The sequence below is a fragment of the Parasteatoda tepidariorum genome, chromosome 3, assembly GCF_982258835.1.
Source record: "Parasteatoda tepidariorum strain Cologne lab strain chromosome 3, Ptep-v5.0, whole genome shotgun sequence".
Taxonomy (NCBI): domain Eukaryota; kingdom Metazoa; phylum Arthropoda; class Arachnida; order Araneae; family Theridiidae; genus Parasteatoda; species Parasteatoda tepidariorum.
The window spans coordinates 33,398,602-33,419,830 of NC_141757.1; the positions used below are offsets into that span (position 1 = coordinate 33,398,602).

Below are 21,229 nucleotides of genomic sequence, written 5' to 3' on the forward strand. Positions count from 1 at the left end.
CCTCAAAACTGCTAGCATCCGTCGTGGCATTGATTCCACAAGGTGCTGGTAGGTAGTCTGAGGTATCTGGTACCAAGCGCTCACCAACTGATACTGCAATTCCCTCACATTGCGAGGGGGTAGCGTGGCAGCACGAATTTGGTTTTCCGAGTAGGACCACAAATGCTCCATTGGATTAAGGTCAGGTGAATTTGGGGGCCAAGACATGACTTGAAAGTCACTGGAATGTTCCTCGACGATTCGACCCTTATGACATGGGGCATTATCCTGTTGGTAAAAACCATCCCCCGCAGGAAAAACTGTTGCCATGAATGGGTGAACCTGGTCTGCAACTATGTTCAAGTAGCTTACAGACGTCAGAGATTGTTCTATGAGGATTATGGGTCCTAATGTGCCCCATGAAAACATTGTTCCTGGGTGAGAAACCATGAATACCTGGGCGAGCCCATTGTTATAGATGGAGGGTGGTCATACTGTAATGACTCTTCGGTGTATATACGTTATGTTGGCGTGATTTGTTCTACTAAGACAAAGCTGTAAGAACTGTGTTTATAACTGTTAGATGCTATTTTTTCTGCTTAAGCCTACCTTCAAGCTAAAATCATGGACATAGAATGCGAATTTGAAGAAATTTATTGATGGAATTTAATAATGAATATGTGATCTTGCAACAATTGGTTCATTCAATAAAAAATAATTTTATAGATTTTTGTTTAATATTATGGTAGTCTAATTGCGCTAGTTCCGTAAGAAGCTAAATGTATATTCGCTATTTAAAAATTACAAATTATATTTATTTTAATTATTCAATTTAATTAAAAGAAGTTAAATAATGAATCGAAGTTCAATAAAAATTTTTTAAATATTATTATTAATGATTATAATAAAAATAAGCTGCATTCTTCATCTCTGAATTCATCAAAATCGATACCGAATATACAGAATAAATATACCGAATTTTTTGCTCAGAGTTCCACAGTTTTGCGCAGAGCAAATCACCTTGAATCATATGCCATAGTTTTAAATGCCACAGCTTTGAATCATACGCGAATCTCTTGCAATTGTTTTTATTGGAATTTCATTATTGTTTATTAAACGAGGTAACAATTAAGAGACACCAAGAACTTGTTCACAAAAAACTGCTTTTTGTTATCCACAGAGTGAAAAAGGCGATTTGGCATTTCAAATGTTTTCATTATTTAGAACGATTCTAAATCTCATTTCATTCTACAGGACTTTGAAATCCATAGTAATAAATTGTAGAATTACTCTCGACTGTCCATAAAATTATTATCAATAAAATACACATCAGGAAAAAAATTAGTTCCTATATCTAACAAAAACAGACATTTTAGTTTCTTTTGTTCTTACCTTTAACTGTTAAAATAATTTTAATTGTCACCTAAGCTATTCTAATCGATTAAATTAGAAGGGTAAATATCACAGCCTGTTTAATTTTTACCTTTCTAAATCAAGTTTGTTTGACGATGGGTCGCTGGTAAGACTTGTTTCGTATATGATACTGTGGGTCATGAAGGGAGAATCACGTCGCCTGAACTTGTTAAAACAATATTTAGATGTAGACAAAATTAACGATAACATTAATAAAGTGTTACATAATCGTTTAGTTTTGTGAGAATGAAAGGGACGAAGAGTACAACAAATGACGCAATGCGTGCAGTGCTGCCAGTCGAGAATATCATAACGAGATCTTCTTTTTCCAGGTTCTCTTCTCCATACAGCCCAAAGCAATTTGTGAATGGCCCCTCTGTTGATTTGCCGCATAACGTTCTGTATTCTTCGCCTCCCGAAATAGTGGTAAGTTTTTCCATAAAACCTTTTGCGTCCTGGTTACATTTCAATTCAACTGATGTTATTGTGCACATTTTCAACCATTCAAAACCACTGAAAGTTGGAAAAATATCAAGTGATCAAATAAATTTTAAATTGAAAAAAGACACTCTTTTTTTTATTAATCTTTTATACAGTAAATTTTGATTTTAAAAAAATATTAAAAAGCAGCTAATATGTTATTGCTTGCCGTAATGTTTTCTTCCTTCGTTATATCAACGTGACTATTTGTGCATGTACCTTATTTTAAATAATTCATGCATATTTTTAAAAATCAGAAGTTTTCCACCTGATTCTACATAGTCCAGTCACATTAGCCTGAACAACGATCAAAAACCAGAATAAACATTTTTCGTAGAGCGGACGGCTGCGAGATGAGCAGGAAGAGAGTTAATTAGGTTCTCGAAAGTGTTTAATAGGTGTAGATCCATGCCGTCTCTGGGCAATAATTCCTGGGGCAGCCGTGGTAGCTCAGGGGATAGAGCGTCCGCCTTCTAATGAGGTAAACCGGGTTCTAATCCCAGTGATGGCTGGTTGATGCGAATTCCTCATCCGGCACGCACCGACCACAGTGCTGACGTAGAATACCCTCAGTGGTAGACGGATCATGGGTTAGAGTCCCCTTGCCGTAAGGCTAACAGTGGGAGATTTTTCTCTCCATGTAATACAAAGACGGACTAGTTCCATAAAAAAAATTCTCCACGAAGGCAAATTTCTTCCAATACTTGATCCAGGAGTTCCCTTGTCTTCTGGATTGAGTTCTAAACTTCTAGGGCTATGAAGTTGAACATTAGTAGTCAGAAACCCAAACATAGGGTCAGCAGTTCAACGACCGCTATAAAATACCTCCTAGAAGAGAGAAAGCCTAAGCAAGGGTTACCATGAACAAGAAATTTGATCCTTTAATGTTTAAAAATAATGACATCTTTCGAATTATCCACTACTGCGTAGCTTAGTATCCCGAACGCAGTGGCATCTTTCTTATTAACCTCCACTGCACAGTTTATGTTCGTTACTTCAGACTACTAAATTGATCCATGTTGAGGCAACACATCCTAGATAAAAGCAGGTCTCAGCACGGGTTACCATAATTATTCCTTAGTAGTCCGAACGAAATGACATATTTCGTATTTTCAACCACTGCACAGCTTAGTACCCTTAACGAAATGACATCCTTCTTATTTTTCATCTACTGCGCAGTTAACTTCGCTAGATCGGACTACTAAATTGATCCGTGCTGAGGCCTTCCTTCTTTTAGGCGGTGTTGGTTGAGGCCCCTCTCTCCTCTAGGAGGCGTTGCTCCAATTTCGCGACCAGCTACCTAGATTGCGCGATTGAGGATCCACGTCGCTAACTGTCCGATCGAGGAGGTTCTATCACAGATATTCCAATAGATTTTTTTAATCTTGTTTATTTTTAATTTTTAAAAAAAAATAGTTCAAATTAGACATATTTGGATGTTTGACATTTAGATTTTCTTGAAATTTTTAAGATATGTGCTTTATCGAAAACAATTAGACATGTTTTTCTTTTTTGAAATTTTTTTTCCACGAAGTTTTAGGAGTTAAAACTGTAGATTTACTGGAGTTTCGAGAAAAACGCATCAAATACTAGTGGCAATCCTTTTTTGTGAAACGAATGAATCATGTCATTCACCGTTATCTAATTTTCTGTCACGCTCATCCGCGGAATGAATCATGTCACTCACCGTTATTTAATTATCTGTCACGCTCATACGCGGAATGAATCAGTCACTCACCATTATTTAATTTTCTGTCACGCTCATACGCAGAATGAATCATGTCACTCACCGTTATTTAATTATCTGTCACGCTCATACGCGGAATAAATCATGTCACTCACCGTTACTTAATTTTCTGTCACGCTCATATGCGGAATGAATCAGTCACTCACAGTTATTTAATTTTCTGTCACGCTCATACGCGGAATGAATCAGTCACTCACCATTATTTAATTTTCTGTCACGCTCATACGCGGAATGAATCATGTCACTCACCGTTATTTAATTTTCTGCTAATAATAATTTGAGAAATATATATAATATTTTTTATAGAACATATTAACTCAGGAAAATTCAATTCTCATTTTATTAATAAGCATTTATTTGATATAAATTAATTAATCATCAAGTTAAAAAAAAATTGTCCACACTGAACATAAAAAAACAACAACAACCGAACATCAAAAGTGCTATATTTGAAAACATAAATAAATGAAAAATCGCCTATCGTGCATCCGCGGTTACTCAAACCAGAGAAATCTTCAGGTTAAAGTTAATTAACTCTGGATCCAACTAACACGCAGTTACGGACATCATGGGGAAATGAAATTTTAGAATCTAACCTGGAGTTGCTCTCATAAAACCTATTTCTAACTGTGACTGAATGATAGTTTCCATAGTGAATTCGGCCGTTAGATGAATTCACCATTGACTCTGACCTAACGCGAAACTCACAGTTCTGAAATCTGGGTTTGGAAACATTGACCACGAGTCAAAAAGTGTATTCTTCATTATTTTTTGACCCTCAGTTTTGTAACTGCGGGCTTCTTTGCTTGCTGTTAACTTGCACTCCGGTATTAGATAGATGTAAAGCCTTATTACTAGTGTTTGTTTCCAACTTTCGTTGCCATTTTTAAAACAATTTTTCTATTGAAAGAAGAAGAAGAAAAAAAAGGATTGCATTGAGTAATTAAATTTGTATCACCATTTTACTGGACAAATGAAAAAGATGTTTCCTAACTGAATTGCTAGGAAGTTTCGTTTTTCCAGCTGACTTGCATTGATGAGCAAAAGGATCTGAATTTTATAATTATGAATTAAGATATTTTATTATTATGGATATCATAAGGCCGCACGCAAACATAGAAATATTACTGAAATTCAATTAAGAATACTTCGCTCATGGGCTGCAATAGCGGCACAAGTCAAAAAATCAAGTCTTGAGACAAGTGGGTTTAAAGTTTTCATTGCTAAACAAAATGCATAAGAAATGCTTTCTTTTGCTTAAACGAAGATTACCTTCAAGTTGAATTATAAGTTGTGCTAGTATTGCTGCTGAAAGAATGTGTATTTTCATATTTAGTCCTGTTCTTAGTCCGAAACGCGTGTTTTTTGAGTTGTGCCGCTATTGCAGCCCATGAGCGACTTTTATTTCACACAACTATTTAATACTTTAATTTTACACAACGATCAAGGGGATTATCTTAACATCATTCTCATCCTTATTCACATTTTTAATCTTTTTTTCCCCTTCATAACATATTATCGTTAAATAAAATCATTGTGAAGAATTTTCTTTTTTAAAACACTTTAAATGAACTAGAACAAAATAAATTTTTCAGCTCAGATAAGCATAAAACAATACATTCTTATTATTCAGAAGTCATAAATGACTATTATTGTGCTGCCAACTGCTGATAATAGAGAGAATCACAGTGAATAAGATAAAAAAAATTTGGCATATGTCATAATCTGAACAAATATTCCAAAGCTTTCAAAATTAAAAAAAAAAATCATGCAATTAAAAATTTAATTATTTAAATAATTGTCAATGGAAATATATCAGTTGTATATATGCTCCAGATGTAATTTAGTAGCCAGGCCATATATTAAAAAAGACAACTAAAGACGGGTATTTTAACTTCATATAGTTTTAAGCAATTAATATCTCTTCCAGATAATCCTATTTTTTCCAAATGTTCAGCAGATTATTTTATGGTTATAAAATTCCAAATTTCCTAATTTGCAAAGTTATTTAATGCAGATTATTGTGTACTTTAAATGTTACCTCAGATCAAAATTTGTACTGATTACATAATATTCATTTCAGCATAATTTTTAAATATATATTCAAAATAATGTATATGTTTTTAATTCTATTAATAGTTTTATTTTATGGATAAAAATTTTTTTTAAATGCTATTCGTTATCTTCATATCTAAATATTGCACAGTAATTCGCCTGTTCATCTCTAAACTATTTCTTAATTTTGGGAAAGATCTATCATCTCGATAGATATTATCAAAATCTATAATCATTTTATGAATTGTATACTTCTTTCTTAAATTTTCTTTTTCTTTCAAGCATCGATTGTTTTTTGTCCTTTTAAAAAAATAAATAAAAATTAGTTGAATTATTTAGAATCCTATTACTTACACTATTCAGTTGAATTATTGTGGCCACATTCTATATTATCCACAATTTTTTTTCCAGTTAAAAATTATTTAAGTGCTGCAACGACTGCTAATAATAATTTGAGAAATATATGCAATATCTTCTATAGAAGATATTAACTCAGGAAAATTTAACTTTCCTTTTATTAATTCATCATTTATTTGATATAAATTAATTATAGTTGCATCTAGTAAGAAAATTGTCCTCATTAAACATAAAAAAAAGTAATCGAACATCAAAAGTGTTATTTAATTTTCATTTTATTAATTAGCATTTATTTGATATAAATTAATTATAGTTACATCTTCAAAAGTGACCTCATTGAACATAAAAGAAGCAACCGAACATCAAAAGTGTTATTTTTGAAAACATAAATAAATAAACAATCGCCTACTGCGCATCCGCGGTTACTCAAAACTGAGAATATCTTCAGGTTAAAGTTAGTTAACTCTGGGTTGCCGTAACTAGCAGTTCCGTCCACGGTGAAATGAAATTTTGGAATTTAACCTGGAGTTGCTCTCATAAAACCTGTGACTGAGAGTTAGGGTCAATGGTGAATACAATCAACTGCCGTGGTTAACTTTAAAAAAAATGTTCTTTCACGTAATTTTTAGGATGGTTCAAGATCGAATTTGGAGAGATATTATGCCTAAACTATTTGAACCATCTATTTTAGATTAAAACTACCTCTCCCACATTCTTTATATTTTGGTATTAAAAACAAAAATACAGCAAATAAGGTAAGTTTATTCAGAGAAGGTATACTTTTCTGTCTGATTCTGTAACTTAACGACTGTGATTGTTCTCATTGGCCAGTAAGACAGGTTCATTAAGAGAAAGGGGGTGCGATTGGTCTTGTTTTGTTGTGGCGCCATCCATAGCCAAGAATTCAACTTCTGCCACAAACATATGTCACACGCTTTTGTAGGGCGAACCCATTCATACATTCATTCATTCATCCACAGATCGTAATTTTGACCTAAACAAGAGAACCATCAAAATCAAAATCAGCACCCCCAGAAGTTTAATTTGCTATGGAGGATTTTGTGATCTGGCAAATTTAACGTGCACCTGTCACCATTTACTACACGGGAAGTCTTCAGTCGGCTGCATTCGAACTCCCGTTCTCACACGCGTGAATTCAGCCCCTTACCAACCAAGCTAACCCTGCTTCAACTTAACTACTAGTTAAACACAAATTAATTATCATATTTGGGGTTAATCTTTTGAACCATTAACTCCAGCATTTAATTTGTGAAAATCCCGTCATCAGAAAAAAAGTTGTTCAGGGTAAAATCTTTGTTTTTCTCTTTGTGTAAATGCACCATGCCAAGCATCAAGGTTTTTACCAAGCAACGTACATAGTAATAATAATAACGTACCAACAGGTGTGGAAAGATTTCAGGCTAAGATCCACTTCATAGTTGATTTTATATAGAGTATCCGTAAATTTTGATTGACAATATTCAAGATCACTTTTGGTTTTTGGCCAACAGTCTATGTTGTTCAAGTAAACTGAAACAAATTTATTATTAAAATCTAAAGTAATTCTTCAAAGTATTCCTTTTGGTCACATTGCTGAAAAAAAAGAAACTTTTTATCATTGATCATACTGCAACAAGGAAAATAATTTTTTTTTGTGACAGCAGATTAAGACAAATGCATGTACTTTTTTAAGTAATAAATGTAATTTATCAAAAATTAATATAAATTACGTTATATTATAAAAAATATGAAATTACAGAAATTTTTTTTCAGAAATGCGACTTATGCTAGAAAATGGAGTCGCACAGAGTACTTTATGGATGGTAGACCATGTGAAGCTTAGAACATATCGTCGCTTTGAAACTAAACCGTAGTAACTCAAAAAAATCGAAAAATGAGATTTTTGTGTAAAAAAAAATCACCCTTTCAGAGAAACAACGTGTTATCTTCATAGTTCCATAAAATTAATTTAGAGAGCAGATAAATCGCTATCGCATTGCCGCGATTCGCCCTCTTGGTTTTAGGGAATAGTGTAGCATTGCGTCATTTGAAACAAAACCTTGTAAGAGATAAGTCGCATTTCTTCCCTACACTGTTGTATGTCAAAATTTGAAATGAAATATATAATATTCGGGAGGATACTTTGAAGGACATCGTTGTATTTTGAAATAACTCTCCACTTTTAATAAAAGTTTCAGAGAAAAGTGTTGCAACTCAACGTACCTTAACTTATTTCGAAATTATCACAAAATTAGAAATGCTACAAGGATCAGGCCTGGTTCATTGAAAAATGTAAAGAAACAGGGTTTTTTTAATGTAAACTATTTTGCAATAGTCGCCATAGCTTCGAGTCAAGCTGCGGTGGAATTTCCTGAAAAGTTAGAAATCGCTCTCCTGAAAAACTTGCCTTTTTGAGTTACCACGGTCTTAGTTTCAAAGCGAAAATTTGTCGTAAGACTTCCAGGTAATTACTTCCGATAGATTTTCACGCCTGAGCTTGGAAAAGCATGGCATTCAATATCATTATATTTGTAGTGTTCACAGCATTACACGTTCTGCTAATTTAACCTCTTCAACGAAATAAATTAATAGATTCAGACGATCTCGCAAGCATGCTGTGATGATACCCAAACAATAACAATCCGCGATATTTTTCAAAAAAACTCTTGTAAATAGTAAAATTTTGCATAAATTTTGCAAAAAAAAAATCACAATAATAAAACTTTCTAGAATATCAAGCCTGCTCATACATCGTCTCGTAAACATAACATAAGCGGAGAGATATACTGGAAATTTTCGAAACTTCTTCCAGTTTTAGAAAGTTGTTATTTTGCAACCGTCGTTGAACAGCCGATCCAATTTTGGGTTTACGACTACTAATGTTCAACTCCGTAGTCTTGTAATTTTGAACCAATCCAGAAGACAAGGAAACTCCTGGAGCAGCACCCCCGAGGTATGATTTGTTATGGGAACATGGAGACTCGACAGATTTAACGTGCATCAATTACCATTCACTACACGGAAAGTCTTCAGCCGGCTGCATTCGAACTCACGACCTCTTGGACATGGGTCCAGTGTCCTACCAACCAGGCTATCCCGGCCCGAAGTTTGTTATTGTTTACATTTAGTCTACCATCCTAGGTATGTCATGGAATCACGTGAACTAACTTTAGAAAAATAAGATTTTACTCACTACGTATAGCCCTTTTACACAGATTATCTTTATCCTGTCTATGCTGTTCTATCTATATGCCAGGTAAATCTTCGAGTAGAAAGTAGGCGTTACTTTTTATATTAAGCACAATTTCCGAATTTCAACAATCCATTTACAGCCAACCCTCCATATACACATATATTTTTGAATTTTTTGTTTAAAGATTATATCATAGAAAATTTGCGAAAGAAAAAAAATTGAACAAAATCTGACAAACCGTTATCGAGTCCAAATAGAGCAAATTTGAATATTATATAGGCGTAATTTTCGAAAATTGAACAGAAATTCTGAAATACTACTTGCTATAATTTTTTTAAATTCTGGTGAGATGAAGATCCGATTCGCGATCGCAACACTCGAATACGCCATCTGGGGAGAAAACCGGTTACACGTTTAGGCTATCAAAAGTATATTTTAAAATTTACGCAATGCTTAAATTAAGCACTATGTTCAGTGCAGTTTTGAGTTCCATCTAGTTCCCAAGCTTAAAATTTTTTAATCGGTTTGGAAAATAAGATATAAATTAAAGTACTCCATTGGTTGTCCACACGCTACAGTGAAAGCATGCCTAGTGTTACCTTAAGTAATGAGTTCTGCTATGTGCCAGCTGTAGTCCATTTCAAGCGCCAATATTTTGCTGGCCTCAAAAGATACTTTTCAGTTGCATAAGTATCCAGCATTCGATTATTCGTGAAAATTTATTTAAAAAAAATATTTACAATATTTTCCCTGGGTCTCCACACCTTGGAGAGATGAGTTCGTTCGAAAAGAGAGACGCCACTTATGAGTATTAATATACTGTCTACCTGTATTGAATTCTGTCCCATCTGTGCATAGATCTTCAAGTATTTTCAGTCTGCCACCAGCAGCTAGATTGAAGAGTGCAGCTTTTTCGTTAGACATGCAGTAACTCATGTAATCTCTCACGCATTTCATCGCATTAAGTTTTTTCCTGCAACAGAATGTTGAATTTAGCATGCAATGTGGCATAACTGACCTAATCTAACGAGAATGAACACAAGAACATACATTTGGGGATAACATTTTGTAATGAATTCAAGCGAGAAATGAACTCATAGACAATTCAACTAACTAAAGTGCTCCCCATTTAAAAAAACAAACAAAAAAAAACATGATTTTGTGTCCTACTTATCTGAAAGTCAAACTGAACGAAATATGTATAAGGTAGAATCTAGTAGACCATTCATTGCGAAAGACAGATACTAGAAAACGAAGGATCAATATAAAATATCCAATAATTGACTTGCGTGAAACGCAGTAAAAATTCAATGGACTTGATAATTAAAAAAATGAAAGGCGAAAAATTGAAGCAAATCATGTACTTACTGCAAAAAATAAAGAAATAATTTTTTTTTTTAATTTGAAAATTTGGGTTGGATCACACTCTGACCTTTGATCCATGACCTTGACCACTATGACCCTTGTGCAACTCAAACGCAGTTCGATCAAACTACTGGTTTTTGCTAGATTTATTCGAAGAATGTCTGTTTCCTGATTCAACTTTAACGTTACGAACATTTCTTGTGACGTGACCAGCACGATATCTTTGAAGGCAAATTCCGATAGAGCAATTTCTGACCAATCACAAAGCAGATTTTCTCCATTTAATGGCGGTGATGAAGGCAAATCAAACGTGTAAGAAAATAAAAACTTGGTTATGTGTTAGAAACACTCCTCGATAATTTTAAAATAATCCGCTGATTGAACAGTGGTCTGCTAGTTTTTGATTAAAAGATGTAAAGATTTCGAATTACTTAATAGCATTTATAAAATAATTCCCAGATTGAAATCCAAAATTGCATACTTGCATTTCAAGAAGAAGATCTCCTATACCCACACATAAGACCTATGACGTCAGCGCCAGTTAATCTTTATCGTCAAAATTGCGTTTTAAAGTTGAGCTAAGTTTCTCTGCACAAGTTAGAACATTAATTAACTATAAGTTAAACAATACAGAACCACATCGCACATCGAATTTTTTGAAATATAATTCCTTCTCGCCTACTTCTTTTATTTAACTTAGATTTATTATTTGTTTGAGTAGTTTATTGTAACCATGATATATTTTTGTTTTGCGTACCTGGCAACTTCGTTGCATAATTAGTTTGTTTGTGCTTCACGTGACTTCATGCCTGTCTTTGTGCTAAGTCTCTGTGTAAATATATATATAATGAAAGAATTGAAATCTTTGAGAAAGAATCTTTGAGAAAGAATTTAGAATGTGTTACTTAAGAGAATTGATACTTGACAGGCTTGGCTTACTTGAAATAAAATGGAAAAAACAGTAGCTAATGTGAACAAATGCCATGTTTCATCAACCAATCGAGATACCAACACTACGTCACTTGGAGGTATTCCATTATGATTCTTCCTCGACAGTCGCTGTAAATTCATGTTTGCTGTTTCGAATTTATTACTTATAAAAATAAACTGCCAGAATTTGATTAATTATCATTTTCTACTGGGTAATTAAGAAATATATCGTTTCATTACAGGTTGTTGATACGGACAAATATTTTCCGATCTGGTTAGATACAAAAAACCCAACAAATGTCATGATTTGGGCACGTATGTCTGCAGATGGTGTGGGCCGAATTCAAGTGATTGATGGCATCCTGAATGCCAAAAAATACATCGAAACTGCATGAAACCAAAATTGATACCTTCCATCAGGGATATCTTCCTCAACAACGCACCATTTATTTTTCAGCAGGATACAGCTCCATGCCACACAGCAAAATTATGCAAAGCATGGTTTCAAAATAAAGCCATAGATATATTACCATGGCCAGGAAACAGGCCTGATCTCAATCCAATTGACAAATTGTGGCGACGTTTGAAAATTCTTGTACGAAAAAAACGTCCATCCAATAAAGGACAACTTATTGAAGCTATAATTGATTCTTGGCACCATATGATTACGAAAGATAAACTCCCAACACTCGTTCAGTCGATGAAAAGACGCTGTGAAGCTGTCTTAAAAAATAAGGGTTATCCTACTAAGTATTGATTGTGTAAGTATCACTTTAAAAAAATACAAATCTAAGATAGATCTTACTATTAATTGCATAACTTTTTTTGTAATACTGTATTTATTATTAAATTCTACATTAAATTACCTTCAATTTGATATATAAAAGTTTGTCTTTAAGTGAAAATTAATATATTCCACAAGCACACAAAGTTGAAAAACATGAAACTTTCAAAAAATGTCCACACTTTTGGCCACCACTGTATATATATATATATATATATATATATATATATATATATATATATATATATATATATATATATATATATATATATATATATATATATATATATATATATATATATATATATATATATATATATATATATATATATATATATATATATATATATATATAAGTAGTAATAGCCGATGTACGTGCTACGGAAGTGACATCATCACTCAAAGTCAACCGGAGCTTATTTCTGTCCCAACCGGCAGTTGCTTATTTCTGCCCGCCTATTAACCGGAAGTTGTTTATTTCTGCCCGTGTGTTTATTTCTGCCCGCCTGAAAATCGAAACTTCGTCTGCAGCGTCATGGGGAGCTTATTTCTTTTTTTCTTAAGCCTAATATATTTTTAGTTTCGGTTTCTGTTTTTAATATAGTTTTGTTTTTTAAATATTATTTTCATTTATTACTTTTTTGAGGATGGCAACACATAATAATTTCAATATTAGTTTCTTGCTGTGGCAACACTTATAAACTTTGTTTGGGGTGAAATATTGTATATTATGAAGTAATGACGTCATCTTTTTATTACTTAATACATAAATGATATCATGCTTTTACTCTAGTGGCGCCATCTATGTGGGGATGATGGAAATAAAATAACTTTAAATCTATTTTAATATTTAATTCTGTTTTATTATTATTTATTAAATATAATTAAGGCTGAGGATCGAACTCACGCCAATCAAAAAGCCTTCGTGGGTCAGTAGTTGGATATCATAACCACTGACCCACGAATGCTTGGTTAGATATGTGTAAATAAGTTAAACTTTTGTATTCTGAGCATGTGTATAAATGAAAAGGATTTTATATCGATATCATCCTACAGTTTCATCGATATATTTTCACTTGGCAGTTATTAAGTAATTATTTCTGCCCCTCGAAAAGGATATTATAGCTTTCTCTGGATGGCAACGGTACTGATCATACACGTGTTAATTATTACATAATAAATAAATGATATCATGATTTTCACTCTAGTGGCGCCATCTATAAGGGAATGTTAGAAATAAAATAACTTTAAATCTATTTTATTATTTAATTTAAATATAATTATTACTGAGGATTGAACTCATCATGTGATGATAAGAGCATTAGTCACTGAAGCGAGCCATGAGGTATGATGGTTGAGGGGGAGTACCGGTTTTAGCCCGACGTCACTTAGGTTGAGTCATCAACATGTTGGGATCGCACTCGGACAAGATTCATCTTGACCAGTGACGTACAGGTATTGAACTCCGTTCTCTTCACTCGCGCAGTTGCACGTGATGTGATTAATATTTTCTCATTGGTTGAACTGTCTTTTGAAGTAATTCTTTCCGAATTTTGGCAACGGCAAGCCATAGCTTATAATAAACTTTCTTGCATTTCTTTTCCTCGCTCTTACTTGAATGTGTTTTTGATAGCGTTGCTCGCTTTTCTTATTTGCGGTTGCACGTGGTGTGTATTTATGAAAATGGATAAACGACGAAGATCTGATATTTCTTCTTCAGAAAGCAATGTAAGTAACTTTAAAAAAGTTCATTATTATTATTATTATTATTATTATTAATTTGTAATATAAGTTATATATTTCTGAAATATATTCTCCATATTTTTAGATTATTTTTGAGGATTCTGAAATACCTTTGCAAAATTCTGATGATGAGGTATTAATATAGCATAATTTATTCATTTTTATTGTTTTTTTTTCATAGTTTTATTTAGATTTTGTTAATGATTACTTTTTTTTTAATTTTAATTTTATTCTGTAGTGGTGTTCACGGGTATCGTGCGACGACTCTTCAAACACGTTATTTGACGATCCAGATATTCCACTCAATGATAGTGATGATTACCTTGTAGGTATCCTTTTTATATATTTGTAAAACACTTTGATTTATTAATTACTTTATTCATTACTTAATATTAATTTTATTTCAATTATTAGTTTCGTGGAGCACTTACTCAGAGTTATATAGACAGCTCACAATTTTTTGGGAGATTAAATTTTATTCAAGATGGGTTAGGTTTACAGGTAATTAAATTTTTTCTTGCTTTAGATACAATTTATATTTTTAATAATGTTTTATTACAGTGATGATTATCTTTATTTTTATAGGATAACCCCGGACCGTCCGGAGTTCCGCCATTCAATGTATGTATGATACTTATTTAAATTAGTAATTCAAATGAATAATTAATATCTGCAACATTAATTGTTTTATTTTCCTTATCAGTTGAACGATGCCATTATATTGGTACCACTTCGTCAGCGTGACTACAATACATACCGGGCGAATGAAATTACCTACCGTGCCAGAATCGATGATGATAGGATACCAGAATATTTAAGAGAAAGACCGTTGATAACAGCCGTGGAAATTGCTAGAGAATTATTCACGCTGTTATAAGAGCGCACTTTTGTTGGGTTGAGACCCACGGATCTAGTGAGATTCTGTATCCAGGCAGATGGATTGGATAAGCCAATATCATCCACTTTGCAACAAGTCAGAGATTTCACCCTAGAGAAGCTTCTTGGGATCGTTCTCAAAGTTTTACAATCGAAGGACAAAATAAAATTGTCGGATGGATTTACCGTCGATGTGATAACGGTGAAACGGGATGTCGGAGCAGGAGGCGGTACTAGGAGAGTAATCAACGCTGAGATTGACCAGCTTCGAAAACGATCAATTATCTTCATTCCAAGAGATGATATTGGGCTATGTTGTGCAAAGGCTATTGTCAGGGCAATTGCTTTGAATGATGGGGATACAAGATCCACAAATGCTTTCCGCAACGCATGTCGTCCAGCGTTAATGATGAGGGCAAAACAATTGCATGAAGACGCCGATGTTCCACTAGGTCCATGCAATATTCTGAAATTGCAAGGTTTGAGGAATTTTTAGACACACAAATAGTGGTATTTTCCTCCACAAATGGAAACGGGGTAAGTTTTTTAACTATAATTTAATCATATAAAATTATTAGTTACATGCTTGTTTTCTTCGTAATATTTATATATTGTTTTTTCTTCTTCTAAATTTGGTATCAAAAAAAGAAAGATTAGCTTTTCTTTAAAATTTTAAGAATATACTTTATTATATTGATTTCTTCGATTTTGACTTCAATGAATTTAAACTGTTGTTTAAATAAAATAATGTTGTTTTTTCTATTTTTGACTGTTTTATGATCAACTTATTATTTTATTTATTTAATTAAAGAAAATAGACCTAGTAGCATTAATTAACATTTAAAGGAGAAAAAAAGTAATTTTTTTTTGCTGTGTTATTTTTTTAAATTTTTTTTATGTTAACAATATCTTTTTTTTTTATGAGAAATAAATATTTCAACTGTTCTTATATATTTTTCAGCTATCGTACAAGAGTGATACTCCAAGGCGGAGACGAATTAACTTATGGTTACATAAGGAGCATTATAGTCCTATTACAACCATGACAGGGTTCTATGCGTCCAATTTTTATTGTATCGGATGCGAGAAGGCTTATGATCACGAGGAAAATCACGCTTGCAAATATGTTTGCCCCGTTTGCCGAAAACTAGAGTGCCAACCTACACAAAACCCTAAAAGATGCAAGGACTGCGACCGATTGTGTAGATCTGAACAGTGTTATGATTCGCACAAAGCGAAACAGAATAGGCAAAAATTTTCCATTTGCGATAAAGTAAGATTGATATTTTTTAATCTATTTTTTACCTACAATCTTAACATTTCATTTATTTATTTATTTTTTTATTTTAGTTATACCAATGCCCTCGTTGTTCCAAAGTTATTCTGAGGAAGTATTGCCCACGTGAGGCTCATCGCTGCGACACTTCAAAATGCGTCTCTTGTGGTAAATTTGAAAATGAACATCATCTTTGCTACTTGAAGAAAGTTGATGCTAAAAAGCAAACAGAAAAGTTAATATATTTCGACTTCGAAACAGACCAGAGTTCAGGCGAACACAGGGTGAATTTTGCTGTAGCTCAAGATTTTCAGGGAAACGAGAAAGTTTTTAAAGGTTACACAGCTCTCCAAGAATTTTGTGCTTGGTTGTTCTCACCAGTCCACAAACAATATACAGCAATCGCCCATAATATGAAGGGGTAAGTTGTATGTCTATTAAGTCATCTATGCAAATTTCATCATTAATTTTTAAAAAATATTAAATTTATGAGTATTGCTTTTGATTTTAGGTTCGACTGTCAATTCATTACAGCATGGCTTTTAGAGCAAGGCACTACTCCTGACGTTATTCCTTGCGGCTCAAAAGTCATGAGCATCACTCATCCGAATTTGCGAATCACAATTATTGATTCATATAATTTTTTACCGATGGCCTTAGCAAAATTACCCTCTTGTTTTGCGATTCCTGAGATTAAGAAAGGTTTTTTCCCCCACTTATTCAACACGGTGGAAAACCAAAACTATGTAGGACCACTGCCGGACCGATCTTTTTTTTGCCCAGACACAATGTCTGCCAATAATCGAACTGAATTTTTAAAGTGGTATGATGAGCACAAGGAAGATGAATTTGATTTTCAAAAAGAAATGAGGGAATATTGCAGGTAATTATTATCTTTTTTTTTAATTTCTTAAAGTGCAACCGTATTATGAATTGGTGTTTAAAAATTTATTTCATTCTTTTTAGTTCCGATGTAGACATATTAAGAAGATGTTGCAATGTATTCCGATCGGAGATGATACAAATTTCAGGGGTCGATCCTTTTCGGTAAGCTCTTTTAATTTTCTAAATAAAAAATCTGAAATGGTACTGCTTTTAAATAAAAATCTTAATTATGTTTTTTTCTCCCAGTTATATTACAATTGCTTCGTCTTGCATGGCTGTCTATAGAAGCAAACACATTGTGGAAGGGACTATTGCTATGGTTCCAGTGAATGGATATATCAATGCAACCAATTTCAGTGCAGACGCTGTTAGATGGCTGGATTTTGTAGCTCGTCAGGAGCATATCCAAATTCAACATGCTCTTACAGGATGTGGAGAAGTCAAAATCAATAATGTCAGTGTTGATGGGTTCTGTAGTGATACAAATACAATTTATCAATACCATGTAAGTTTTATTCTTATATATATACATATATATATTTATTTTTTGTCGAGCGTTTTACGTCATTATAATTTTTTTTAATGCTAGGGATGCTTCTACCATGGGTGTCTAGAGTGCTACGAAGAAGATGCTGTGCACCCTTTAAAGAAAATAACGATGTCAGCCCTAAGAAAAAAGACAAGAGAGTTAACCGAAAAGTTGTGCTCCTCAGGCTACAGAGTTATTGAGATGTGGGAGCATCAGTTTCAAAAAATGAAGGATTGTCCAGAGCTGAACGAATTCATTAAGAATCATGAAGTGCAAGATAGACTGAAACCCAGAGATTCCTTCTTTGGCGGTAGGACTAATGCCATACGACTGTACTACGAAGGTGAAGCAAAATATGTCGACTTCACCTCGCTATACCCATGGGTAAGTAATTTTTTTTTCAGGGTGAAATTCCTGAACAAATTTTATTAATATGTTATAAGTATTATGTTATTTGCTTAATATTATCGCCTCTTATTTTTCAGGTAAACAAATATTGTGACTACCCAGTTGGTCATCCGGAAATCATAACATCGGATTTTCAGGATGTAAATAATTACTTTGGGTTAATAAAATGCAAAGTCTTACCACCAAGAGGACTGTACTTACCTGTTCTGCCGTGCAGATCTAATCAGAAACTGATGTTCCCGCTATGTAGAAAGTGTACTGACAATTTGGCTCAAACAGTCTGCCAGCACACAGATGAAGAACGCTCATTAATTGGAACCTGGGTATCCGAGGAGGTTAAACTTGCCATTAAGAAGGGATATAGAATCGTTAAGGTGGTTATTCAGTTTTTTTTTAATTCTTATGTTTTCAAATAATCATAAAAATGTTGTGTATGTATATTTATCTTTATTATTTCTTGCTTTTTTAGATATACGAAGTGTATAACTTCAAGGAGAAATCCAACCGTCTCTTCCGTTCATATATCGATCTCTTCCTAAAGATCAAACAAGAGAGTAGTGGCTGGCCAGCAAATTGTGTGAGTCCAGAAGATAAACTACAATACATTCAAGATTATAAAAACAGAGAAGGAATAGATTTGGACCCAACAAGAATTGAAAAAAATCCTGGTCGACGGGCAGTATCCAAAGCATTTCTTAACAATTTTTGGGGAAGGTGGGTTTTCTTTTTTTTTTCTTTAGTTGAAAGAATGTTTTGAATTGTTTTTTTCTCTTGTGTTACAAAAAAAATTATTTTTTTCAGATGGGCAATGAACCTCTTCAAACCCCATTTAACATACGTAAATGACCTACCGAAATTTAATAAGATGCTGGCTGATTCTACGAAAAAGGTATCTTTTTTTGTGTGTATTTAAGTAAAATATATGTTTAATTTCAATATAATTTAACTCAAATATAATTTAAATTTTATTTTGCTTTAATTATAGGTTAAAGATATATATTTTCCAAGCTCCGAAGTTGCTGCAATACAGTGGGAAGCTGTGAAGGAATTTATCGACCAAGACACAACAACAAACATATTTATAGCGTCTTTTACAACCGCGTGGGCCAGATTAAAACTCTATGAAGAGATGGATAAACTTGGTGATTCCGTCCTATACCATGACACGGATTCCATTATTTATGCAAGCACAGGAGATAATGACCCACCTTTGGGAAACTTCTTGGGCGAATTCACAGATGAGCTTGACGGAGATGTGATTACATCATTTGTTTCTGGTAAATATATTTTTAATTTCATATTTTTCAGTTATTAATATAATTACTTAGAAATTTAAAGAAGCATTGCTTTTTTTTTCACAGGCGGAGCAAAAAACTACGCTTATAGAACAGCGTCGGGCAAAACATGCTGTAAAGTTAGAGGCTTCTCTTTGAATTTTAGAAACTCTGAAATCCTGAATTTCGATTCAGTTAAACATCTTGTGTGTTCTTTAGACAGAGAAACCACAATACCTCTCTGCAATCCTTCAAAAATTGTCCGCCAGCCAAAGAAGAGGAAGGTTGTGAACATGACGGAAACAAAGAAGTATCGTATGGTTTACGACAAGAGGATTATTAACGAGGCTGATTACACAACTCTCCCTTATGGATTTTAAAGGATCAAAATGTCTAGTGGATGCGACCCACTCATAAAAAAGCGTGCCTAGTGGATGCGACCCACTCATAAAAAAGCGTGCCTAGTGGATGCGACCCACTCAAAAAAAAGCGTGCCTAGTGGCGACGCCCACTTAAAAAACCGCGGAGTGCCATAGGAGAAGGGTCCTCGTCCCGCACTCTGGAAGGTCTCCTTGAGAGGGACCTACGGATGTCTCCTTGTTTGTATTGTGTGTGTGTGAATGAAAAAAGAATTTAATGAAAGTAGAAAAAATACAAGTTTATATTTTAAAATCATTTATTAATACGACTAATGGTTTACAGAATATTTTAGTATTTTAGCCATCTGTTTTTTCTAGCAAACAATACTGGTGCTGCAGAAGATGATACAGGTAACAGTTTTTTATTAATGACAAATTCTTCGGGGGTTTTCATTTCTTTTAAAGCTTCGAAGAATACTTTTTGTCCTTTGGGCTGTTTCTTTTCATTTCTCATTACACTATTTATCAGATGAAGAATATTGGTTCCAGGTAAGAGTTTATGTTTATACATTATTTCACCTTTTTCAGTCCACGATAACAGTTTCTTATGAGTTTGTAGGAATTGTAAAAACTCTTTCGCTCGTTCCTTTTGACCCTTAGGTACAATATTCATGAGCTGCGTTTCTATTAAATGGCTCGAAGCATTTTCTTCTTCTTTAATATCTTTAGTCTTTTCTTCCACTTCTTCAGATTTTTCTTCCACTTCTTCAGATTTTTCTTCCACTTTATTTGATTGCTCATCCACTGGTTCGTTTTTATTCTCCATAAAAGTTGGAAATTTAACATACTTTTGAAGAATTTGTAAATATAAATCTGCTTTTTCATTTTCAGTAATATTTTTGTTTTTTAAAATATCATGCATTTGCTTGTCCAATTCAGATAGATATTCGACAGTATTATTTTGTAACCTATCTTCCGGTACAAGAATAAATTTTTTAGCGTGATCCATTGATTAAAGATGTTAAAGCTGTAATGGCTGCTGGTATCAGAAATCCTAAGAATCCGTCACCTCGTTGAACAAGAACTTTTCTCTTGCGGAATAAAGGTACTTTTTTGTCTGCAATTTTTCGTAAACTTCTTTTAAAGGGTGAAAGTTTTTTCTTTTGATTTTTATTAAGAGGAATATTACCTTTTAACAAATTAAGTACGCATTCACAAATATGTTTAATAGATTTAGATGAACAATGTTTCAAAAAGTGCCGCTTCGATTTGGATTTAGCCACAGCTTTTAAGACCTCGAGACAACAGTGCTTACTGTCCGACATTCTAATCGCATTTGATTGTTTCAATCGTTGTGAGATTTAATTTATACTTCAGGAAACGACCAAATGATTCAGCTTTGATAATGGCACAATGATTTCTATCCAAGTGTTTAAAGTTACAGTTAACGCGAAAAGGAGCCAAATCATTGACTTTTGGACATCCTATATTTTCTAAAGTAATGCAAGTGGTAAAGTGTTGAATAAATTTTGTTTTTTCATCTCCTTTTATGTAAATAATTTCATACTTCTGAAAT

General features: G+C 33.3%; 5 protein-coding genes across 5 annotated transcripts in view; 4 read left to right on the top strand and 1 right to left on the bottom strand.

Moving 5' to 3' along the window:
• Window positions 1-1,501: 1,501 nt before the first annotated feature.
• The window catches only part of LOC107448386 (uncharacterized), a 51,584-nt gene continuing 31,856 nt past the window's right edge, over window positions 1,502-21,229 (bottom strand). The window contains exons 3-5 of the mRNA XM_087159028.1: window positions 10,052-10,197; window positions 7,429-7,561; window positions 1,502-1,905 (exon numbers count right to left, since the gene is read on the bottom strand). Coding sequence (XP_087015154.1) covers window positions 1,602-1,905; window positions 7,429-7,561; window positions 10,052-10,197 — 583 coding nt within the window. The 3' untranslated portion in view covers window positions 1,502-1,601. The remainder of the gene's footprint in view (window positions 1,906-7,428; window positions 7,562-10,051; window positions 10,198-21,229) is intronic.
• On the top strand, window positions 13,987-14,923 carry LOC147813511 (uncharacterized). Its single transcript, XM_087158498.1, has 6 exons — window positions 13,987-14,031; window positions 14,132-14,179; window positions 14,285-14,371; window positions 14,461-14,547; window positions 14,632-14,667; window positions 14,750-14,923. The coding sequence occupies exons 1-6, from the start codon at window positions 13,987-13,989 to the stop codon at window positions 14,921-14,923; spliced, it is 477 nt and encodes a 158-aa protein (XP_087014624.1).
• LOC147813512 (uncharacterized) lies at window positions 15,671-17,055 on the top strand. Its single transcript, XM_087159022.1, has 2 exons — window positions 15,671-16,195; window positions 16,273-17,055. The coding sequence occupies exons 1-2, from the start codon at window positions 15,965-15,967 to the stop codon at window positions 16,621-16,623; spliced, it is 582 nt and encodes a 193-aa protein (XP_087015148.1). The 5' UTR covers window positions 15,671-15,964; the 3' UTR covers window positions 16,624-17,055.
• Window positions 17,335-18,739, top strand: LOC147813513 (uncharacterized). The gene is made up of 3 exons (XM_087159021.1): window positions 17,335-17,588; window positions 17,673-17,996; window positions 18,098-18,739. The coding sequence occupies exons 1-3, from the start codon at window positions 17,355-17,357 to the stop codon at window positions 18,434-18,436; spliced, it is 897 nt and encodes a 298-aa protein (XP_087015147.1). The 5' UTR covers window positions 17,335-17,354; the 3' UTR covers window positions 18,437-18,739.
• LOC147813514 (uncharacterized) lies at window positions 18,615-19,780 on the top strand. The gene is made up of 4 exons (XM_087159023.1): window positions 18,615-18,734; window positions 18,822-18,909; window positions 19,006-19,297; window positions 19,382-19,780. The coding sequence occupies exons 2-4, from the start codon at window positions 18,829-18,831 to the stop codon at window positions 19,672-19,674; spliced, it is 666 nt and encodes a 221-aa protein (XP_087015149.1). The 5' UTR covers window positions 18,615-18,734; window positions 18,822-18,828; the 3' UTR covers window positions 19,675-19,780.